This window comes from Leucopleurus acutus (genome assembly GCF_964270905.1).
Source record: "Leucopleurus acutus genome assembly, chromosome: 13".
NCBI classification, from domain to species: domain Eukaryota; kingdom Metazoa; phylum Chordata; class Mammalia; order Artiodactyla; family Delphinidae; genus Leucopleurus; species Leucopleurus acutus.
The window spans coordinates 82,458,829-82,479,684 of record NC_139155.1 but is presented as its reverse complement, the minus strand read 5'-3'; the positions used below and the strand labels follow the sequence as shown (position 1 = coordinate 82,479,684).

The window sequence follows — 20,856 nt, the reverse complement described above, 5'->3', positions numbered from 1 at the left end:
TCCTCCGTATGGCAGGTCCGCTTATGGGGATCTAGAGAGGATCCCCCCAAAAAAAGACGTAGTAGAAAAGAAAAAAAATTATATATACACAAAATGTTTTGAATTTGGGTCGGCCACGTAGGTAACGAGGTGGGGTGAGTGAAGGAAGAGGAAGAGGGGTAGCCCGTGGGGGCCGTGGGCAATGGGGGCAGGGATTGAGGTGGGAGGTCGTTTTTGAGGGGTGCCAGGCCCCGGGGGCTTTCACTCCAGCATGCTCGGCTTGCATTTCCGCGCCTCCCGCTGAGGCCAGCCGTGCAAATCTGCACCTCCCTCCCCACCCCCTCCCTCCTTCCCTTCCTCCCTGCCCCGCCATCTCCGGGATGCGCCCGCCGCCTGCAACTCAGCCCTTCCAAAAGTCAGCTCTGCACACAACTCCCGGGCGGCGGCGGCGCCTGCGTGCAGAGGCGCACTCGTGACCCAACAACAAAACAGCGATGCCAGGGCGCTAACGGCGCCCGGTGCCTCCCGGGCGCCCTCCCCGCCCCACACCTCCTCAGGCCGCCGCCCCCGCCCACCCCCATCCCGGGCCGAGTGCCCCCCCCAAGCCGGGCCGCGGGCTCGGAGCGCGATCGGCAACAATGTTTACGTTCCGGGGATTATGACGTCGACGCCTCCCCCCACAACTGCTGAAAATGGTTTCCTAGGACTTTGCAAACGGATCTGCTTAAGTGTTGGTGCAAAACTTTGTAGATCTCGGCTCTGGCTAGCTTTATTTATTTATTTTTTGGTTTGTTTTCTTTGGTCTTCCCTCCTTCCCCCCTCCGCCAAAATGCAGGGGGCAGGAGTGTTGACAATTAATTGGTGAACTCTCCTAAAAAAATGGAGGCAGAGAAAGACTCTGGAAGAAGATTGGTGTGTAGCTTTTTTTTTTTTTTCCAAATCTGTATCTGGTATATGATAGATCTATTTTTTTTGTTGCTGTTTCTTGCTGCCTTTTCTTTCCTTTTCTGTATTTTGCAAGAGGACCGGAAAAAAAATATAATAAATTGCATGCAAAAGGAAGCAAGCAGCTTACTCCTCCAGTCCCTTGTGAGGCTCAGAGTCTCAGACACTTAAGTGGGGAGGTGGTAGCGGGGAAGGCGTGGAGGGGGAGCTCAGCGGGCTCGGGTTCGCCCGGAATCTGGGGGGCTGCGGGGCTGGGCGCTCGGCGGTGGAGGGAGGAGGCAGGGGATGCGGGGAGTGGCGGGGGATTCTCCTTAGGAAGTGAGTGTGCGCGCGCGCTTGTGGGGAGATGAGACAGCTGCTGGTGCGTTTTGGGGTCTCCGATGGGAGCTTTGTGGCGGGCCGTCTGCCTCTCCCCCTCCCAAGCCCCGAACCCCCCCTCCCATCTCTTCTTCTTGCACTGGCGGTCGGTCGGCGGGGGCGGCTGGGGTCTCAGCCCTTCCATTTCAGCTTTCCAGCTTCCCCCGTAGCTCGGGGGCGGCTCCAGTCTTAGAAATGCCGCCGGCCCCCGGTTCCGGCTTCCCGGCTCTGCCGCTGCGGCCGCCAGGGCTGCTGTTAGCGCCGAGCCGGGCGCTGCGGCGGCTCCTCCCGGGGCCTACAAATGCCCCGCCAGCCCGTGCGCCGAGCCCCCCTCGCGGGTTACATAACCAGGCTCCCGGCCGAGTGGGCAAAACCTAACACCTCTCGGGGGTGGGGGGCAAGGGAGACTCCCCCAGATATCCCTTCCATGGCCTCCAAAGATGCAGGAGGGGAGTGCCCTGTTTAGGGCGCAGCTTGACCCTGGGGGCGCTGGCCCCTCTCATTATGCCCATTTTCAGCATCTTTGGCTTTTGCGCGAAGTTGCTCCGGTCGCAGTGGTGGGGTGCAGGGGGCGCGCGGCTCCTGCACCTGTTCGAGCTGGGCCCAGGGTGAGAGGCGACCCCCACTTCCCCCAGTAATGTCCCGGGCTCTCTGGTTTGGGTCCCTGCAGCGCCCGATTGACCGCCAGAGATACGACGAGAACGAGGACTTGTCGGACGTGGAGGAGATCGTCAGCGTCCGCGGCTTCAGCCTGGAGGAGAAGCTGCGCAGCCAGCTGTACCAGGGGGACTTCGTGCACGCCATGGAGGGCAAAGGTGAGGCGCCCCCTCCTTGGGCAGTCCTCCGCGGCGCGGCCCGAGCGCACGTGGGGAGGGAGCTGCCGGTGACTGGGTTCGTATTTCGCGCCCGCGTCCCCCATTCCAGGGGATCCGGTGACGAAACGAGGCCGAGCACTGGGGGGGTGGGGTGGGCTGGGTGGCGAGGGAGGAGGGCAGGCGGGAACCGGGGCCGGGCGTGGGCCTAGGCCCGGCCCGCGCCCACCACCAGCCCCAGGGTGGGTAGAGCCAGGGGGCCGGCGGACTGAGGGACCTGGGGACCGACGGGCAGACAGATGGAGGGCGGGTGTGCCGCGTTCTACCCCTCCCGGAGCCGGCCCAGCTCCTTGCGCTGCACGAGGTGCAGCCGATGGGCTGGAGCGGGGCTGGGGCACCCCAGGGGTATTGGGGTGGGGGACCCCCAGGCCTGTAGCCTCTCAAACCCCGTGACATTTAGGGCCCTGCCAGTTAGGACCTGGCGCTGGGGACACCCCCGGTCACTTAGTGACACCTCCTCAGGCCTGGGGTCTGCTGAGCTCCATCACCTTGTGAGCCCTGCTAGATGGGAGCAGGGTGGGTGACCCGGAGGTGTTGGCTGGATCCCGCTTAAGCCTGAGGTCTCTAGCCCTGCATCCCTGATGCTTGAAGTGGGGACTGTGGGTAAGGGGGTTATCCCCCCATCAGGCTTCAGGCTGCCCCCTGGCAGTTTGAGGTGAAGAGTTGGGGCACCCCCCCTGGGAAACAGGGTCTCTTCCCAGGGCTGAGGGCTTGAGAGCTCTGTCCCTCTTGTGGGCCCTGCCAGTTTAGAGTAGAAGTTGGAGAAGCCTCTGGGGTTTGGGAATGTCACCCTAGCCTGAGACCTTCAGGGCCTACCTCCCTGACCCTGGTACTAGCAAAGTGTCTGGGAGTGTCTTCCAGACTTTGAGTTTATGCTCTGTCTGGCTTGGGTCTAAGGCCTGCAAGGCCCCTGGTTTGGCCTGTGGGATTGGGGTTTTGGATTTGCCCTGCCTACTTAGGCATCTCCCTATGCCCTTCTGGGGTTTGTAAGTTCATTTTTGCCCCTCAGACATTTGGGTTTCCTTTACATTACTCTGTTCCCATTTTGTTTATCCCCTTCCCCCTTGGAAAACCCTCCCATCCCTCAGTGAGCTGATAACTGGGAAGCGCCTCCCGCCTCCAGGTTCCGGTTGAGTGGCTAGGGCTCTGGGGTTAGCTCCTAGGAGAGACAGCCTAGCTTTGCATTTTTGAAGTTTCTCTTTTGTGCCCATTGCTTCCTGGAGTGCCGGGCTTCGGTGGTAGGGGGTAGTTGTGCGAGGAGGGAAGAAGAAATTTCTTCCAGCCTGCCAGGTCTTAAGAGCATTGCACCCAGAGGCCAGACAGTTCAGGGGTCTAGTCTCAACTACATTTAAATTTCCTTAGCACAAATGGGGTTTTAATTCCTCTCCTTCCCCATTTTTCTTGAGTCGTTTGGCGGATCGCAGGAGAGAGCAGTATGCAACTCTTCCTGGTCATTGGTGAGGAATTCTCTGCCCAGGATCTCAGTGTTTTCTCAGGCTCATTTGAGGAAGTTGAAGCTGACCCTGGGGGTGGACTCTGGGTGTGTGTGTATGGGGTGGGCTGGGGGCTTCCAGCGAGGGAGGGCCCTTAAATCTGCTGTCCAGGCTCCTTTCAAGAGAGAGGGCTCTAGGGTTTTTGGTTGTTAATTCAGATCTTGCCCCAAAACTCGAGGGAGGAGCTGAGAAACAGAAGGAGCCCTTAGCCTGGATTCAAAATAGAAGCTTCTTAAACTTCTCTGCCTTTAAATCCTTAGGAATCCCCATTCACTGGGAGCTCCTGGGGATCTGAGCTGCTAAGGTCAGGACTTTCCCCAGCTCTGGTTTTGTTCTCTCTCCTCTGAGCAGAGTTGCCTTGGCCTCTCCCTACCCCCACTCCCCCAAGCTGCCCTAGTGAACTGTTCCCTGGGGCAGGGGCTTCAGTGGCCTGGGATCTCCTCTATCTCCCTTCTGACTGGCCAGGGAGGGCTTGTGCCTTTGTGAATTGCTTCAGTTACCTGAGGATTTGGGGATATGAGGATTTGTCTCCGCCTCCCTCGCCTCCATATTTAGGGATATGGTTGGGTCAGATCCCCTACTTTTGGAACTCAGGAAGATGGAAGCTAAGGCTTCCTTCGTGCTCTAGGGCTTTCGATAAGGATGTTGGGGGTCTACACTAGACAAGCGTCAGTCAGACAGGAAAACTACGCGGTGAGTTTTCTTCAGGCCTCACTATGTCCCCTTCACACAGTCTTCACCTGGGGAGCATCCCTCTTGGTTATCCAGCTGAAGCAAGTGTTCTGATGGCTGTAGCAGAATTTCACTATTAAGGCAGCAAAGCTGTGCCCAGTTCCCTAGTTATTTTGGCACCAGATACACAGTTTCCAGGGAAACCGGCTTTTCCCCCCTCCCCTTCACCATGCAGGATATTACAATAAGATCTTCCCTGATGCTCGGCTACAATGAGAACCCTCCTCCCAGCCTCCTCTCTGGGGCTTCAGATCCTCCCAGGTGGCATTCTTCAATTTTGCAGTTCCTTTACTTTCTGAGCTCAGCTTGGGATGTGTTTCTCCATCCGTCCCTCTCTTGCAGTGATAACTGGGCTGTGTGGGGCTCTTTCATGAGGCTCTCTCCCCAGTTCTCTCCAGCCTTGGGCTGTTCATTGACAAGTTCTGACCCGTGGGGCATGCAGGCCGTGACTGAGTAGGCAGAGGAGCTGATAGTTGGCATGGCTTCTCTTGGGCTTTGCCTAATCCATTTCCTTGTCATTTTCTAGGGAGCTCTTGCCCTTTGAGCTGGTGTCTGCATCTAGTATAACCCCTGCCCCTTCCTCCATCGTTTTTCTTCCCCTAACCAATGGATCATGGTTCATTTGCTCCTTCATGACTTAACCAACCTGTTTTAATTCCAATCTCCAAACAGATTTCAACTATGAGTACGTGCAGAGAGAAGCTCTCAGAGTTCCCCTGATATTTCGAGAAAAGGATGGCCTGGGAATTAAGTAAGTTGCTGAAACCAATTGCTTCTTCCCCTGTCTCTTTCCCTAACACAGTTTGTAGCTTGGGATGGATTTCTTCCACCCTTTTCTTTACCTCTCATCACTGAGAAGGACTTTTCTTCATTATTTGGGGATTGTATCTCCTTGTTCAAGGCCTGACAGAGGGGAAAAACTCTTTAAAGATGAGTCTGGATTTTCAGAGAATTTGGATGGAGAGGTCACAGGGTACTTAAACAGCGTGGACTTTTTTCCCCCGACCCACCCCAATTACACGCAGTGACTTCCTGAAGAGAATTGTGTCCTCCCCCTGAATCAGGAAACTGAGGCAGGGCCTGAGGTGCAAAGGGATTGGCCAGCTTCTGGGCCCAGAGGCAGGACGCCTACATGCATATTTTCTACTCAGACTTGCACTATGTGGGAAACTGGCCCTTTTCTGTGGAGGGTGTGCTTCCTAGGATGCTAGGCCCTCGTCTCCCCTTTCGTCTTGGGCCCCAGCACCTGCCTCCCGTGGTGTGTTGTCTGGTTTACATTCTCTTCAGAGCTTCCATCCGGAGGCTGGCTGGAAGAACAGGTTTCCACCCCTTGGGCAGGGGTGGGGGAGGAAGCTAAGGGCTTCATCACAGCCTCCCTCCCTCCACAGCATCTACTGCCAGTCATTCCTACCAACAGAAATTAAACCTTTGGCATCACTATTAATTAATAGTGAACCTCATCACAGTCATCATAGCCAGTGTCACCAAATCCCTGGAATTGGTGCGATATTTTTTTTTTCCTCTAAACTTAAAAGGGGTCCCTCCCACCCTCCATACCACTCCTTATGGAGAGTATTTTCTAGAAGAGGAGCCACAGAGAGGGCTACCCACCCTAAAAGAAAGCAAGTGTTTGAATGCCCAACTCTGGTGGCACACTTCAGTCTTCCCCGGACATGTGGCAGGGGGACAGTGGATGTCCATCCTCTTCTCTGTAGCTGTGCTGAGTTCAGGTGTCAGGGAGAGTGAGGGTCTGGTTTGCCGTTGAGGTGAGGAAGCTGCTGACCGGTTTGGGGGGTGACCCTCCCGCTGAGTTATCCCATTTTGGACTCACAGCATGAGAACCAGGCAACTCTCTTGGAAAAATGGCCTCCCTCTGCCCCCATTGTTGGGTCTAACCCTGTTATTTCTTCTCATCAAATGTCTGTGTTCCTCTTTTTCGAGGATGCCTGACCCTGATTTCACAGTCCGAGATGTCAAACTCCTAGTGGGTAAGTTGCTGTGTGTGTGCGTGGCCCAGAGATGCTGAATTGGGGGGGCGTGGTAGTGGCAGGGGACGAGGCTTATACCACCTGCCTCTTTGGATATTTAACTGCCTCTGAAAAGAAAGTCCCCATGCGAGGAGGCAGGAGCAGGTGTGAGCTGCAACCATCTCATTCTGGAGAACGGGTCAGATTGCAAAGCCGTAAGAAGCTGTTTTAGAGGGTGTTTGCCAGTGCAGTTGTATGAGGCTGATTTGGACCCTAGCCTCCAGCTTGGGTGTCATCAAGGCAATCTTAGCTCTCTCCTTTGTGTTTGTTTGTGGGTTGCTGGGTAAACACTGGGTGCTGTGTGACCCCTGAAAGACTTTCAGAACTTTCAAGGGGAGGGATCATTCTTCCTGCTTCTTCAGGGTTCCAGACAGGTCTAGGGCAGGGCTTGGTGCTGAGCACCTACAGAGCTCGGCTGGACTCACTGAGTGCCCCGGACTCCTGACCAGGTAGTGGGCTGCCTTTCAGATTTTACAGGAAGTTGGTCAATACATCCATTCTTCCCAGAAGTGTTTCTCAAGTAGCTCCTACGTGGTAGGCTAATTCAGAGCTGTGAGCAGGACAGACAAGATCCCTGCCCTCTTGGTTGGAGTGACAGGCAACAAAGAAATAAATAGTTTAAAAAAAATTTACGTCTTTTCAGAGGGTGATAAGGGATATGAAGAAGTAAAGCAGGGTAATGGGGTGGAGCTTGCTGGAGCTGTGTTTTGTTTTAGGTGGGGGGTGGTCAGGGAGGGCCTCTGGGTGGAGGTGATGAGGACGTTTGGACAGAGACCTGACTGATGAGAAGCCAGCTGTGGGAAAGAACATTCCAGATGGAGGAATGAACAAGGGCAAAGGGTGGGGGAGGAATGGAAGGAGTGAGGAGGGGAAGTAGTAGGCGAGGTGGGAGAAGTTGCAGGGCCAGGCCCACATAGGACCTTCTAGGCCCTGGTGGGGAGTTTGGGTTTAACTGCTTGGGTGATGGGAGGCCCCTGGGGAGTTTTCAAGTGTGGTGAGGTGGGTAGCTTTGTGATCTGATTATTTTCTTGGGGGGGGAATTAAAAATATTTTAAAAATTGAGATAGAATTCATATACCATAAAATTCACCATCTAACCATTTTAAAGTGTGCAATTCAGTGGTTCTTTTTTTCTTTTTGGCCACGTTGCATGGCTTGCAGGACCTTAGTTCCCTGACCAGGGATTGAACCTGGGCCACAGCAGTGAAAGTGCTGAGTCCTAACCACTGGACCGCCAGGGAATTCCCCAGTGGTTCCTAATATATTCACAATGTTGTGCAACCATTACCACGAACTAATTCCAGAACATTTTCATCACCCCCAAAATGAGCCCTGTACCTCCCAATTCCCCTCTCCTTCCATCCCCTGACAGCCAGTCTGCTTTTTGCCTCTGTGGGTTTGTCTCTTCTGGATTTTCCATATAAGTGGAATCATAATATGTGGTCCTTTGTGTGTGGCTTCTTTCACTTGGCCTCATGTTTTCGAGGTTCATCTCTGTTGTAACAAGTCTCAGTACTTTATTACTTTTTAAGGCTGAACAGTATCCCATTATATGGATAGACCACGTTTTGTTTACCCATTCGTCTGTTGATGTACATTTTAGTTGTTTCTACTTCTTGGGTATTATGAATAATGCTGCTATGACTATTCATGTACAAGTTTTAGTGTGAACATACATATTCACTTCTTTGGGGTATATACGTAGGAAGGGAATTGTTGGGTCATAGGGTAACTACATTTAATCTCCTCTGACAGTTACCAAAGTAGCTGCGCCATTTTAAATTCCCATTAGCAGCATACGAGGGTTCTAATTTCTCTACATCTTCACCCACACTTGTTATTGTCTGTCTTGTGTGTGTGTGTGTGTGTGTGTGTGTGTCTGTCTGTCTGTCTGTTTTTTTTTTTTTTTTTTTTGTGGTACGCAGGCCTTTCACTGTTGTGGCCTCTCCCGTTGCGGAGCATAGGCTCCAGACGCGCAGGCTCAGCGGCCGTGGCTCACGGGCCCAGCCACTCCGCGGCATGTGGGATCCTCCCGGACCGGGGCCCGAACCCGTGTCCCCTGCATCGGCAGGCGGACTCCCAACCACTGCGCCACCAGGGAAGCCCTGTCTGTCTTTTTTTAAATTTTATTTCATTTTATTTATTTATTTTTCTATCTTTTTGATGCTAGCCATCCTGGTGGGTGTGAAGTAATGTGATCTGATTTAAGCTCTATAAAAGCTGACTCTCGGGCCTTCCCAGGTGGCGCAGCGGTTGAGAGTCAGCCTGCCGATGCAGGGGACACGGGTTCGTGCCCCAGTCCGGGAGGATCCCACATGCCGCGGAGCGGCTGGGCCTGTGAGCCATGGCCGCTGAGCCTGCGCTTCCGGAGCCTGCGCTTCCGGAGCCTGTGCTTCTCAACGGGAGAGGCCACAACAGTGAGAGGCCCGCGTACCGCAAAAAACAAAAAAAAAAACAAAAAAAAAGCTGACTCTTGTGGTTGTATGGAGAATGAAGGCAGCTGACCAGTGGGTGTGCAGAGATCCAGCCTGAATTATTATTATTATTTATAAAGTTAATTAATTAATTTTTGGCTGTGTTGGGTCTTTGTTGCTGCCCGCGGCTTTCTCTTGTTGCCGCGAGTGGGGGCTACTCTTCGTTGCGGTGCATGGGCTTCTCATTGCAGTGGCTTCTCTTGTTGCGGAGCACGGGCTCTAGGCATGCGGGCTTCAGTAGTTGTGGCTCGCGGGCTCTAGTGCGCAGGCTCAGTAGTTGTGGTGCATGGACTCAGTTGCTCCGCGGCATGTGGGATCTTCCCGGACCAGGACTCGAACCCATGTCCCCTGCATTGGCAGGTGGATTCTTAACCACTGCACCACCAGGGAAGTCCCCAGCCTGAATATTGACCCAGAGATGTGTTAACTCAGAAGGGAGAACCAGGGACTTCCTTGGCGGTCCAGTGATTAAGACTCAGCACTTCCACTGCAACGGGCGCGGGTTCCATCCCTGGTTTGGGGAACTAAGATCCCGCACGACATGTGGCGGAAAAAAAGAAAAAGAAGAAGGAGGACCGGTTGGCTATAAGGAGGTGCTGCTGTTGACAGAAGGATCTCAGTTAACTGGGGAGGGCTTGCTCAGGAGATAGATTTTTTTTTTTAAGCTGGATTCTAGAAATGCTGAAGGAAGTGGACATCAGAACAGAAGGAGGCAGCCTTCCAGCAGTGAGCAGAAAATGGGGTGATGGACCCCGTAAATCAAATCTTGGCACAGGTGACTCTCTCTGGTGCCTCAACCCACCCCCAGCCTTTGTTGTTGGGACTCAGCTCTGCTACTTGGCTGAGTGATTTGGGGCAAGCTACTCCTCAACTGCAAAATGGAGCTAAGAGCAGAACCTGCCTCAAAGAAGGATCCTGTAAGAGAATGAATGAATGCTTAGCATTATGGCGGATGACGAAATGGTCCCCATTATTATTCTAATGGCAGAATGTGGATCCGATGAAGTTCTCTTTATGGACAAGGATTAAAGCCAGATTCTCAAATCTGGGGATCAGGGAACATCACAGTCTCAGTAATGTTGCCCTCACGCTTTTGAAGAATTTTCAAGCCCTTTGTAGTTTTGTTATTCTCTGGTTGTATCCAGGCTGCCTCTTTCCTTGAGCCTCATTCTTCTCATTGTGAGAGCGAGAGGATTCAATTAGATGGTCCTGACGTCCTTGCCGGCTCTCAGAAAAGTCTAGGATGGCAAAGAAAGCGGGAATAGTGAGACTTCCCTGGTGGTCCAGTGGTTAAGACTCCTTGCTCCCAGTGCAGGGGGCATGGGTTCAATCCCTGGTCGGGGAACTAACTAAGATCCCGCATGTCGCACAATGCAGCCAAAAAATCCCCCCAAAAAATGGGAATAGTAGTAATACCTGCAGCCTATGTCTCTTGGCATTTCTGTAATGATCGAAAGGATTGGTGAATTTTCGTGCTTTGTAAAGGTATAGCACCGTGAGGGATGCCTGTAATGGCAGTTAGCAGCGGGTAGGATTATTCCCACTGAGAGTGCACACAGGCTTCTGGAGAGTGGTGAAGGGGAAGATTTGTCATAGTGACATAAGTGACAAATGTAACTCAATCTGCCCTAAGCAAAACAGAATTCAGCGGTTTACGTAATAGGTTCAGGATGTGACCTTAGGCATTTCTAGATCCAGGTGCGCCAAGAAGATCTCAAGGTCTTGGCTCCTACTTTTCATTTTTGCTTCCCTTTTTTTGGCTTCCTCTTTCTGCTTCATTCTCCGGCAAGTTTCTCTCCACATGGCAGCTAAAGTGGGGAGCAAAATCCCACACCCAGCCTAGCTGAACCATGTGGACTGAGAGTGGGGAAGGAGTGACTCCCCAGGGTTGCTGGGTGACGTCACCATGTCCCTAGCACAAATGGGATTTCTTTTTTGTTTTTGGCCATGCCACATGTCTTGCGGAATCTTAGTTCCCCGACCAGGGATTGAACCCACGCCCTCGGCAGTGAGAGCGTGGAGTCCTAACCACTAGACCACCAGGGAATTCCCACAAATGAAAGTTCTGCTGTGGATGGCAGAGTATGGGGGAGGCTGGACCATCCCTCGAAGTTAGTGGGGAATCTCAGCCTGTCTTCCAGCCTCTTGTCCCCTCCCCAGGCCCTGTATCTTGGGAGGCGACTGTCTGAGAAGCGGGTGGTGCACAGCCAGCTATTAGGGCAGACTCTTCTCTAATCTCCTAAAATTGGGCTTTTTTCTCTCAGCCCTGTTTGTCTGCCCGCTGGAAGACCGGCGCCTAGCCTCTGTTTTTAGCTCCTCATCTCTAAAGAACCAAAACAAAAAGTGGTGGCACTGTGCGCTTAAAATGAAAGCTTTTTTCTTGAAGTCTAATATGCATATAGAAAAGTGCACATATAGTAATCCTGTTGTGAAAATTTGTATAATTTTAACAAATTGAACACACCAGGGTAATTGGAAGCCCAGGGTCAAACCCCCCTTGAATTCCCATCCAGTCACTCCCTCCACTGTTGTCGTGGCTTCTTCTAATAGTGTGGATGAATTTTGCCTGTTTTCATACTTTGTGTTAGTGGAATCATACAGGGTATCTGTCCTCTTTTGGTTTTGGCATTTTACCACTCAACCTTGTGTTTACGAGATTCATCCATATTGTTGTGTGCAGTTGTAGATGATTTATTTTCATTGCTATATAGTTTTCCATTATGTGATTATTTCACAATTGATTTATTCATTCTATTAGTGGGCACTTGGGTAACTGCCAGTTTAAGGTTGTATGCATAGTGCTGCTATGAACATTCTAGGCATGATTGGTGAACAAATGGATGCATTTCTGTTGGGCATATACTTAAGAGCAGAATTGCTTGGGTCAGAATTTACGTATATGTTCAGTTTTAGTAGATTCCGTCAAGTAATTGTCCAGCGGATTGTTCTGGTTCTGATTGCACCATATCCTTACCCAGAGTTGGTGTGTTCATCATGTTCATTGTAGTCATGCCTCCATGGTGATGGGAGTATAGTTCTATTTCACTGTGTTTCACTTGTCATTTTTCTAATGATTGACGAAATTGACCTCCATTTCATATGTTTATTTGCTATTTGGATATCTTCTTTTTTTTTTTTTAACGCGGGCCTCTCACTGTCGTGGCCTCTCCCATTACGGAGCACAGGCTCTGGACGCACAGGCTCAGCGGCCATGGCTCACAGGCCCAGCCGCTCCGTGGCATGTGGGATCTTCCTGGACCGGGGCACGAACCCGTGTCCCCTGCATCGGCAGGCGGACTCTGAACCACTGCGCCACCAGGGAAGCCCCTGGATATCTTCTTTTATGAAATGTTTGATCAAGTCTTTTCTTCATTATTTTAAAGGTTGTTTCTTATTTAAAAAAATTTTTTTTATTGAAGTATAGTTGATTTACGTTGTGTTAGTTTCATGTGTACAGCAAAGTGATTCAGTTATACCTATGTGTGTGTGTGTGTGTGTGTGTGTCTGTGTCTGTGTATATCAGATTCTTTTCCATTATAGGCTATTATAAGATATTGAGTATAGTTCCCTGTGCTATACAGTGGGTTCTTGTTGTTTATTTTATATATAGTACTGTGTATCTATTAATCCCAAATTCCTAATTTATCCCTTCCCCCACATTACCCTTTGATAAGCATAAGATTGTCTTCTATGTCTGTGAGTCTGTTTCTGTTTTGTAAATAAGTTCATTTGTATCATTTTTTTAAGATTCCATGTGTAATTGATATAATATTTGTCTTTGACTTACTTCACTTACTATAATAATTTCTAGGTCCATCCATGTTGCTGCAAATGGCATTATTTCATTCTTTTTAATGGCTGAGTAATATTCCGTTGTGTGTGCGTATATATTATATATATATATATTACACACACACACACACACACACACACGCCCCCCACATTTTTATCCATTCATTAGCTGATGGACCCTGAGGTTATTTCCATGTCTTGGCTATTGTAAATAGTGCTCCTGTGAACATTGGGGTACGTGTATCTTTTCTAAATAGAGCTTTCTGTCTTTTCGGGATATATGCCTAGGAGTGGGATTGCTGGATCATATGGTAACTCTATTTTTAGTGTTTGGTTTTTTTTTTAATTAATTTATTTTTTGGCTGTGTTAGGTCTTCGTTGATGTGCGTGGGCTTTCTCTAGTTGCAGCAAGCGGGGCTACTCTTCGTTGCGGTGCACGGGCTTCTCATTTCAGTGACTTCTCTTGTTGCAGAGCATGGGCTCTAGAGCACGTGGGCTTCAGTAGTTGCAGCACGTGGACTCAGTAGTTGTGGCTCGTGGGCTCTAGAGCACAGGCTCAGTAGTTGTGGCGCACAGGCTTGTTGCTCCACGGCATGTGGAATCTTCCTGGACCAGGGCTCAAACCCGTGTCCCCTGCATTGGCAGGCGGATTCTTAACCACTGTGCCACCAGGGAAGTCCCTTTTTTTTTTTAAGATTTTTTTCTTTTTTAAAATAAATAAATAAATAAATAAATTGGCTGCATTGGGTCTTTGTTGCGCGTGGGCTTTCTCAATAGTTGCAGGGAGTGGGGGCTACTCTTCATTGTGGTGCGCGGGCTTCTCATTGAGGTGGCTTCTTTTGTTCCGGAGCACTGGCTATAGGTATGCAGTCTTCAGTAGCTGTGGCATATGGGCTCAGTAGTCGTGGCTCCCGGGCTCTAGAGCACAGGCTCAGTAGTTGTGGCACATGGGCTTAGTTGCTCTGCGGCATGTGCGGTCTTCCCGGACCAGGGATTGAAACCGTGTCCCCCGCATTGGCAGGTGGATTCTTAACCACTGAGCCACCGGGGAAGTCCCTATTTTTAGTATTTTAAGGAACCTCCATATTGTTCTCCACAGTGACTACACCAATTTACATTCCTACCAATGGTGTAGGAGGGTTCCCTTTTCTGCACACCCTCTCCAGCATTTATTATTTATAGACTTTTCGATTCTGGCCATTCTTTTTTTGCAGTATGCGGGCCTCTCACTGTTGTGGCTCCTCCCGTTGCAGAGCACAGGCTCCGGACGCGCAGGCTCAGCGGCCATGGCTCATGGGCCCAGCCGCTCCGCGGCATGTGGGATCTTCCCAGACCGGGCCACAAACCCGTGCCCCCGGCATTGGCAGGCGGACTCTCAACCACTGCGCCACCAGGGAAGCCCTTCTGCCCATTTTTTGATTGTTTTTTTTTGGTTTGTTTGTTTGTTTGTTTTGATATTGAGTTGTATGAATTGTTTGTATATTTTGGAAATTAAGCCCTTGCTGGTCTCATCGTTTGTGAATATTTTCTCCCAGTCTGCAGGTTGTCTTTTTGTTTTGTTTATGGTAAAGATTGTCTCTTACTGTTTATAAGGTGTATCAGTTTGCTAGGGCCAAACATAACAAAGTACCACAGAATGGATGACTTAAACAACAGAAAATTTTTTTCTCATAATTCTGGAGCTGGAAGTCCAAGATCAAGGTGTCAGCAGGGTTAAGTTTCTTTGAAGGTCTCTCTCCTTGGCTTATAGATGGCTGTCTTCTTGTGTCTTCCTATGGTGTTCCCTCTGTTTGTATCTGTGTCTAATCTCCTCTTCTTTTTTTCTTTTTCGGTATGTGGGCCTCTCACTGTTGTGGCCTCTCCCGTTGCGGAGCACAGGCTCCGGACGCGCAGGCTCAGCGGCCATGGCTCACGGGCCCAGTCGCTCCGCGGCACGTGGGATCTTCCCGGACCGGGGCACGAACCCGTGTCCCCTGCATCGGCAGGCGGACTCTCAACCACTGTGCCACCAGGGAAGCCCTAATCTCCTCTTCTTAAGAGAACACCAGTCTTACTGGATTAGGGGCCACCCTAAAGACCTCATTTTAATTACCTCTTTAAAGACTTTATCTCCAAATACGGTTACTTACTGAGTTACTGGGGGTTAGAAGTTCAACATATAAATTTTGGGGGACAGAATTCAGCCCATAACATAAAGGTTCTTTCTGTATTCTGGATGTTAGTACATATTCCAAAATCATCTCCTACTTTTCACACTCTTAAAGATGTCTTTGAACTAACAGACAGTCTTCATTTTAACATAGACCATTTAGCTCTTTCTGGTCCATTAGTTTGTTTTGTGTCTCATAAAATTAAGAAAATTTTGCATACTCTGAGATCACAAAGATATTCATATGTTTTTCTTGAAAAGTTTTGGTGTTTGAACTCTCACATGTACATATGTAGTTCATCTGGAATTGATTTTTGTGTTTGGTATGAGATAGGGGTCAAGATCCTTTCTTTTTCCTATACGGATATCCAGTTGATTAGTACCATTATTGAAGAAACACCCTCTCCCCATGGCACTGCGTCAGGTGACTTTGTTGTGAATCAGGTGACTGCATCTGTGTGGGTCTGTTTGATGCTGTAATCTGTGCCCCCCACCCCCAGGATCGCTAGGAGAGTTCATGTAAAAAGACTGGGATATTTTCACATCTATGGGTTGGGAGTTGGGGGGATAGGGAGATTGGGGAAGAGATAATTCTTGCTGTCTCTGAAGGTGCTTTAAACCCTCTGAGAAAACGTATCCATAAAGTATAGTGTCCCCACTCATTGTCTGTACTTATGTCACTGAGGGTTGGGAGGGCCCATGGCTATGGGGAGACTTGCATATTATCTCTTTACTGTACTTCTGTCTAATGAGGGTACCCAAGCCAACTGATGCTTTCTTTGGCCCCTTTTCTTAAAAAATCTTCATGACAAATCACCTCATTCAGTATTCATTTATTCATCCCATTAGAATAATAATCACCTATCTTTTACTGTATGTTTACCATATGACCTCATTTTGTCCTCACCAATAATCATAAAGTAAGTGTTATGTTCTGTTTTCCAGATGGGGGATCTGAAGCTCAGAGGGAGCTGCTCACACAGCTAGTGGGCGGTGGAGACAGGATCCAAACCCAGCCCCGGGTGCTTCCAAAGCTCATGCTTTTGCTTTATGACTTCCTACTCTAATCCTAACCCTCCTCCATTCCTTTTTTTTATAAATTATTTATTTATTTTTGGCACTGGGTCTTTGTTGCTGTGCGGGGGCTTTCTCTAGTTGTGGCAAGCGGGGGCTACTCTTCGTTGCGGTGCGCGGGCTTCTCATTGCGGTGGCTTCTCTTGTTGTGGAGCACGGGCTCTAGGCATGCGGGCTTCAGTAGTTGTGACACACGGGCTTAGTTGCTCTGTGGCATGTGGGATCTTCCTGGACCAGAGCTTGAACGTGTGTCCCCTGCATTGGCAGGCGGATTCTTAACCACTGCGCCACCAGTCCATTCATTCTTCACTCACAAATTTACCAGGTGTCTGTGTTGTGTCTGGCCCTGCAGGAGGTGCTAAGACTCGTCAGACATGGGCTCTGCCCTTGACTGGTGGTATTTAGGGAGAAGACTAAATTATTACTCCTTAGAAATCAAAGGTAGCTGATTTGTCCCCAGACCTTATTTTTATTTTATTTTTTGGACCCTTTTTTAAAAAAATTTTTATTGGAGTATAGTTGATTTACAAGGTTGTGTTAATTTCAGGTGTACAGCAAAGTGAATCAGTTATATGTATACATATATCCACTCTGTTTTAGATTCTTTTTCTCATATAGGCCATTACAGAGTATTGAGTAGAGTTTCCCTGTGCTATACAGTAGGTCCTTATTAGTTATCTATTTTATATAGAGTAGTGTATATATGCCAATCCCAGTCTCCCAATATATCCTTGCCCCCCCCAGACCTTATTATTATTACTAATATTTATTTTTAGTATTTATTTATTTAGGTTGCTCTGGGTCTTAGTTGCAGCAGGCAGGCTCGATAGTTGTGGCATTCAAACTCTTAGTTGTGGCATGAATGTGGGATCTAGTTCCCTGACCAGGGATCAAACCAGGGACCCCTGCATGGGGAGCTCAGAGTCTTAACCACTGCGCCACCAGGGAAGTTCCTAATCTTTTTTAAAAATTGAAGTATAGTTGACTTAACAATATTGTATTAGTTTCATGTATATAGCAAAGTGATTCATATATATATATACATTTTCCATTATAGGTTATTACAAGATATTGGATATATACACTACCAAATGTAAAATGGATGGCTAGCGGGAAGCTGCTGCATATCACAGGGAGATCATCTCCATGCTTTGTGACGACCTAGGGGGGTGGGATAGGGAGGGTGTGAGCGAGGCTCAAGAGGGAGGGAATATGGGGATATATGTATACTTATAGCTGATTCACTTTGTTGTACAGCAGAAACTAATACAGCATTGTAAAGCAATTACACTCCAATGAAGATTAAAAAAAAATAATAAAAAAACACAAAAAGCAAGATATTGGATATATTTCCCTTTGTTATACAGTAAATCCTTTTTGCTTACTATTTTATGTATAGTAGCTTATATCTGTTAATCCCATACTCCTAATTTGTCCCTCCCTCCTTCCTAGACCTTTTAAAGTTGGTTTAAAATCATAGACTTCAAAAAATTTTAGGGAATTCCCTGGAGGTCCAGTGGTTAGGACTCTGCGCTTTCACTGCCGAGGGTGCAGGTTCGATCCCTGGTTGGGGAACTAAGTCCCGCAAGCCGTGTGGTGCTGCCAAAAAAAAAAAAATAATAATAATAAAAAAATTTAAACTTTGGAAGAGTTTTTAGAACTCGCCTAGTCTTGCTTTCCCATTTCACAGGTGAGAAAAACTGAGGCCTGGAGAGAAGTTACTTGTAAGTTGCCCAGACAGTAGATGGCACATCAGATTCAAACATAGGTTTGAATGTCAGCAGTTGGGAAGTGAAGCTTGTAACAGAATCCAAGAGGAAATGTAGACTTGGGTGGGGTTAAAGATGAGTTCAGTTCTAGACACTTTGAATTTGAGCTCAGGAGTGATGTTAAGGTTGGACAGATATGTGGGGGAGGCATCCACCTGACAGGACAGATAGAAATGCTAGGAGGGGAAGGTACATGAGGTCAGGAGCGCTGAGAATCCCAAGGGAGGAGGGTTTCAGAGGGGTTCAGTTATGTTCTCAGGTACGTATTCTCTCTAAGAGAAACACCCGCCTCATTGATTTGTTCTGTTTCCCTTTTCCTAGAAATCTAGTGCTCTATAATCAAAATCTTGATTTTGATTGTGCTAGGGGCCTAGGGAAACTGTATTTGCTTCTGTCCATTATTTGCCTAATAGGAATCACTCCCCTGTGGGGTAGCTCCTCAGAGTGTAAATAATAGTGTTAACTACTGTTTACTAAGATCTTGTTATAAGCTGAGAATCTTTCCTATATTTTTTTGTCCAATCACATAAAACCCTATTTATCACTAGCCCCATTAAAAAAAAATAAATTTATTTATTTATTTACTTTTGGCCACGTTGAGTCTTCGTTGCTGCTCACGGGCTTTTCTCTAGTTGCGGCGAGCAGGGGCTATTCTTCGTTAACAGCTGAGGGCTTCTCGTCGCGGTGGCTTCTCTTGTTGCGGAGTGCGGGCTCTAGGCACATGGGCTTCAGTAGTTGTGGCGCATGGGCTTAGTTGCTCCGCAGCATGTGGGATCTTCCCGGACCAGGGATCAAACCCGTGCCCCCTGCATTAGGCAGGTGGATTCTTAACCACTGTGCCACCAGGGAAGTCCTTGTCTTGGGGATAATTTTAAAAGTTGAGGGGGTCAGAAGATATTAGTGCTTAGGGAAAGCCTGCGGACCTTTGCAAGCATCCTCTTATTTCACAAAGAGGAAACTGAGGCCTAGATCTGGGAAGCGATTTGTCTCAAGTTGTGCAGTGAGTCAGCCCTGTGTCCTCTCTTTCCTGTACCCTTGCACCTTCAATTTGGGACAGCGTTTTCACTAGGATCCCCACTTTTAAGTTTACAAAGTGCTTCCAATAATTGTGTGAAGCCACTAGGGCGGGTCCTATTATCCCCACTTTGCAGGTGAGGAAACTGAGGCCCAGAGCGGTTCAGGGATGTACCTAAGGCCTCACTGCTGGGAAGTAGTGGAGCAGTATTTGAACCATGGCCAGTGCTCTTGATAATAAACTCTGGCTCTATGAGGTGGATGAGGAGATATTCCCAAGGAGCAGAAAAAAACCAGTCCAGAAGCTTGAAGATGATAGAGAACGTTCCAGAACTATGACGTGGGACACTTGTGTGCAGTCTCTGAAGAGCGGGCTCAGTGGGGGTTTGGGGTCAGTGCCCGTGCATGCTTTATGTTGGCCTTCAAGGTGACTTTCCACAGCCTCCTTCCGGCTCTGAGCCCGTGGCTCTTGGAACTGACTGGTGGAGCCTTCAAAGCAAGGGCCATGGGGCCACGGATTAATTTCTGCAGCTGGAATTTGTTGGATGTGTGTGTAGCCTGTGAGCTCAGAGAACCAATGAGGAGGGGAGGGGCTGCTGCTGAGCAGGTGGCCTACTTAGGAACTCCAGGCACCGCTCTGACGTGGAAAATTTCTCCTGTAACCCCTTGACTTCAGGAGCCTGAGTTTCAGCACTGTGGATCCCTTGCAGGCTCCAAAAGGCACCTTGTCCCTGTCACCTGCCGTAGGGGTGGCTGCTCCCCAGGACTTGGAGTACCACATTCCTTTCTTAGCACCCATCTGTCCCTTTGGGCCACTTGCCTCCCGCTCGGAGACCCAGCGCTTATGCCCAGCTCCCCTTTGCCACCAGTGGCAGACCGGACTGGAACCTGAGAAGATGGAGGCCCGGTGCTTAATCTCCCAGCTCAGCCTGGAAGGGACTGGGAGGCCTCAAGTGTCCCCAGTGACCCCTTGGGCGAGCGTCTCCATCTCTTCCCTCTTCCTTCCTTCTCCTCTGCCCAGTTCATATTTAAGGGCTATGATCTGAGTGTTTAAGAACTAGACTACACAACATTGTAAAGCAACTATACGCCAATAAAAAGTACCTAGAAGAAAAACTACGCTAAAAATCAGTGTGTTGGCCCTAGAAGAGGACCTAAAAATGACCTAACCCAGTGGTTTTCAAAGGGAAATCTCAGGAATCCAGTTCTGAATTCCTACCCCCTTCCCACTTCAGCCTGAGCTGCTTGTTTTTATTTATGTATTTGGCTCTCATCAAAGCTTCTGTTTGAAGGAAGAGATCTGCGGCAATGAAAAAAAAAATTATAAAGGCCGGCTTCTTCCTGCCTTTTCATGTGAGGCAGCTGAGGCCTAGAGCAGGGGCAGTCAGGGTTGCTGGGACTAGGGCTCAGTCCAGGGCTCTTGGCGCTGTCCCAGGGCCCTTGAGGCTCCCACTGCTCATTCTGGGGTCTCCTGTGAGCCATCACTGATGGAGAAACAAGCCAGGCACCTGTGCCTCCAGCCTGGCTCTTCAAGTGAGCATAACGAGCCTGGTTGGGGCTGTGGCTTCAGAGCTGAAATTGGTCTCTCTGAGAAGTCCACATATGGGGGAGAAAGAGCTCCCTTTCACTTTCTGTCTGATTGGGACCCTCTTCACTTTGTTTTTTGTTTTGTTTTTCTTGCGGTACGTGGGCCTCCCATTGCTGTGGCCTCTTCCGCCGCGGAACACAGGCTCCGGACGCGCAGGCCCAGCGGCCATGGCTCACGGGCCCAGCCGCTCCGCAGCATGTGGGATCTTCCCGGCCCGGGGCACGAACCCATGTCCCTTGCATCGGCAGGCGGACTCTCAACCACTGCGCCACCAGGGAAGCCCCCCTCTTCACTTTGTATTCAGAGCCACATGGATATTTCCATACCTGCTTAGTAGCTGGTGGGTAAATGTGTTGCAGACCCTACCATGTGCCAGACATGGTGTTAGCCTCTCTTACATTGAAGGGCCCGTTTTACAAATAAAGACCGTCCAAGTCTAGAAAGGGTAAGTGAGTCCCCGAAGCCATAGAGCTAGTAACAGCTGGAATTTATAAAAATACTTCTGATTGGAGAGGATTTTGAAAAGTAACAAGAGTAGACAGACGGTGTGGAGTGGTGGTGGTGGGGTGAATTGGGAGATTGTGATTGACA

At 49.4% G+C, this 20,856-nt stretch overlaps 1 protein-coding gene across 1 annotated transcript in view; it reads left to right on the top strand.

The window, feature by feature from the left end:
* The first annotated feature begins 624 nt into the window (after positions 1 to 624).
* Positions 625 to 20,856, top strand: part of KDM2B (lysine demethylase 2B) — a 121,548-nt gene continuing 101,316 nt past the window's right edge. The window contains exons 1-4 of the mRNA XM_082853526.1: positions 625 to 891; positions 1,952 to 2,096; positions 5,051 to 5,129; positions 6,320 to 6,366. Of these exons, the coding sequence (XP_082709652.1) occupies positions 859 to 891; positions 1,952 to 2,096; positions 5,051 to 5,129; positions 6,320 to 6,366 (304 nt within the window). The 5' untranslated portion in view covers positions 625 to 858. The remainder of the gene's footprint in view (positions 892 to 1,951; positions 2,097 to 5,050; positions 5,130 to 6,319; positions 6,367 to 20,856) is intronic.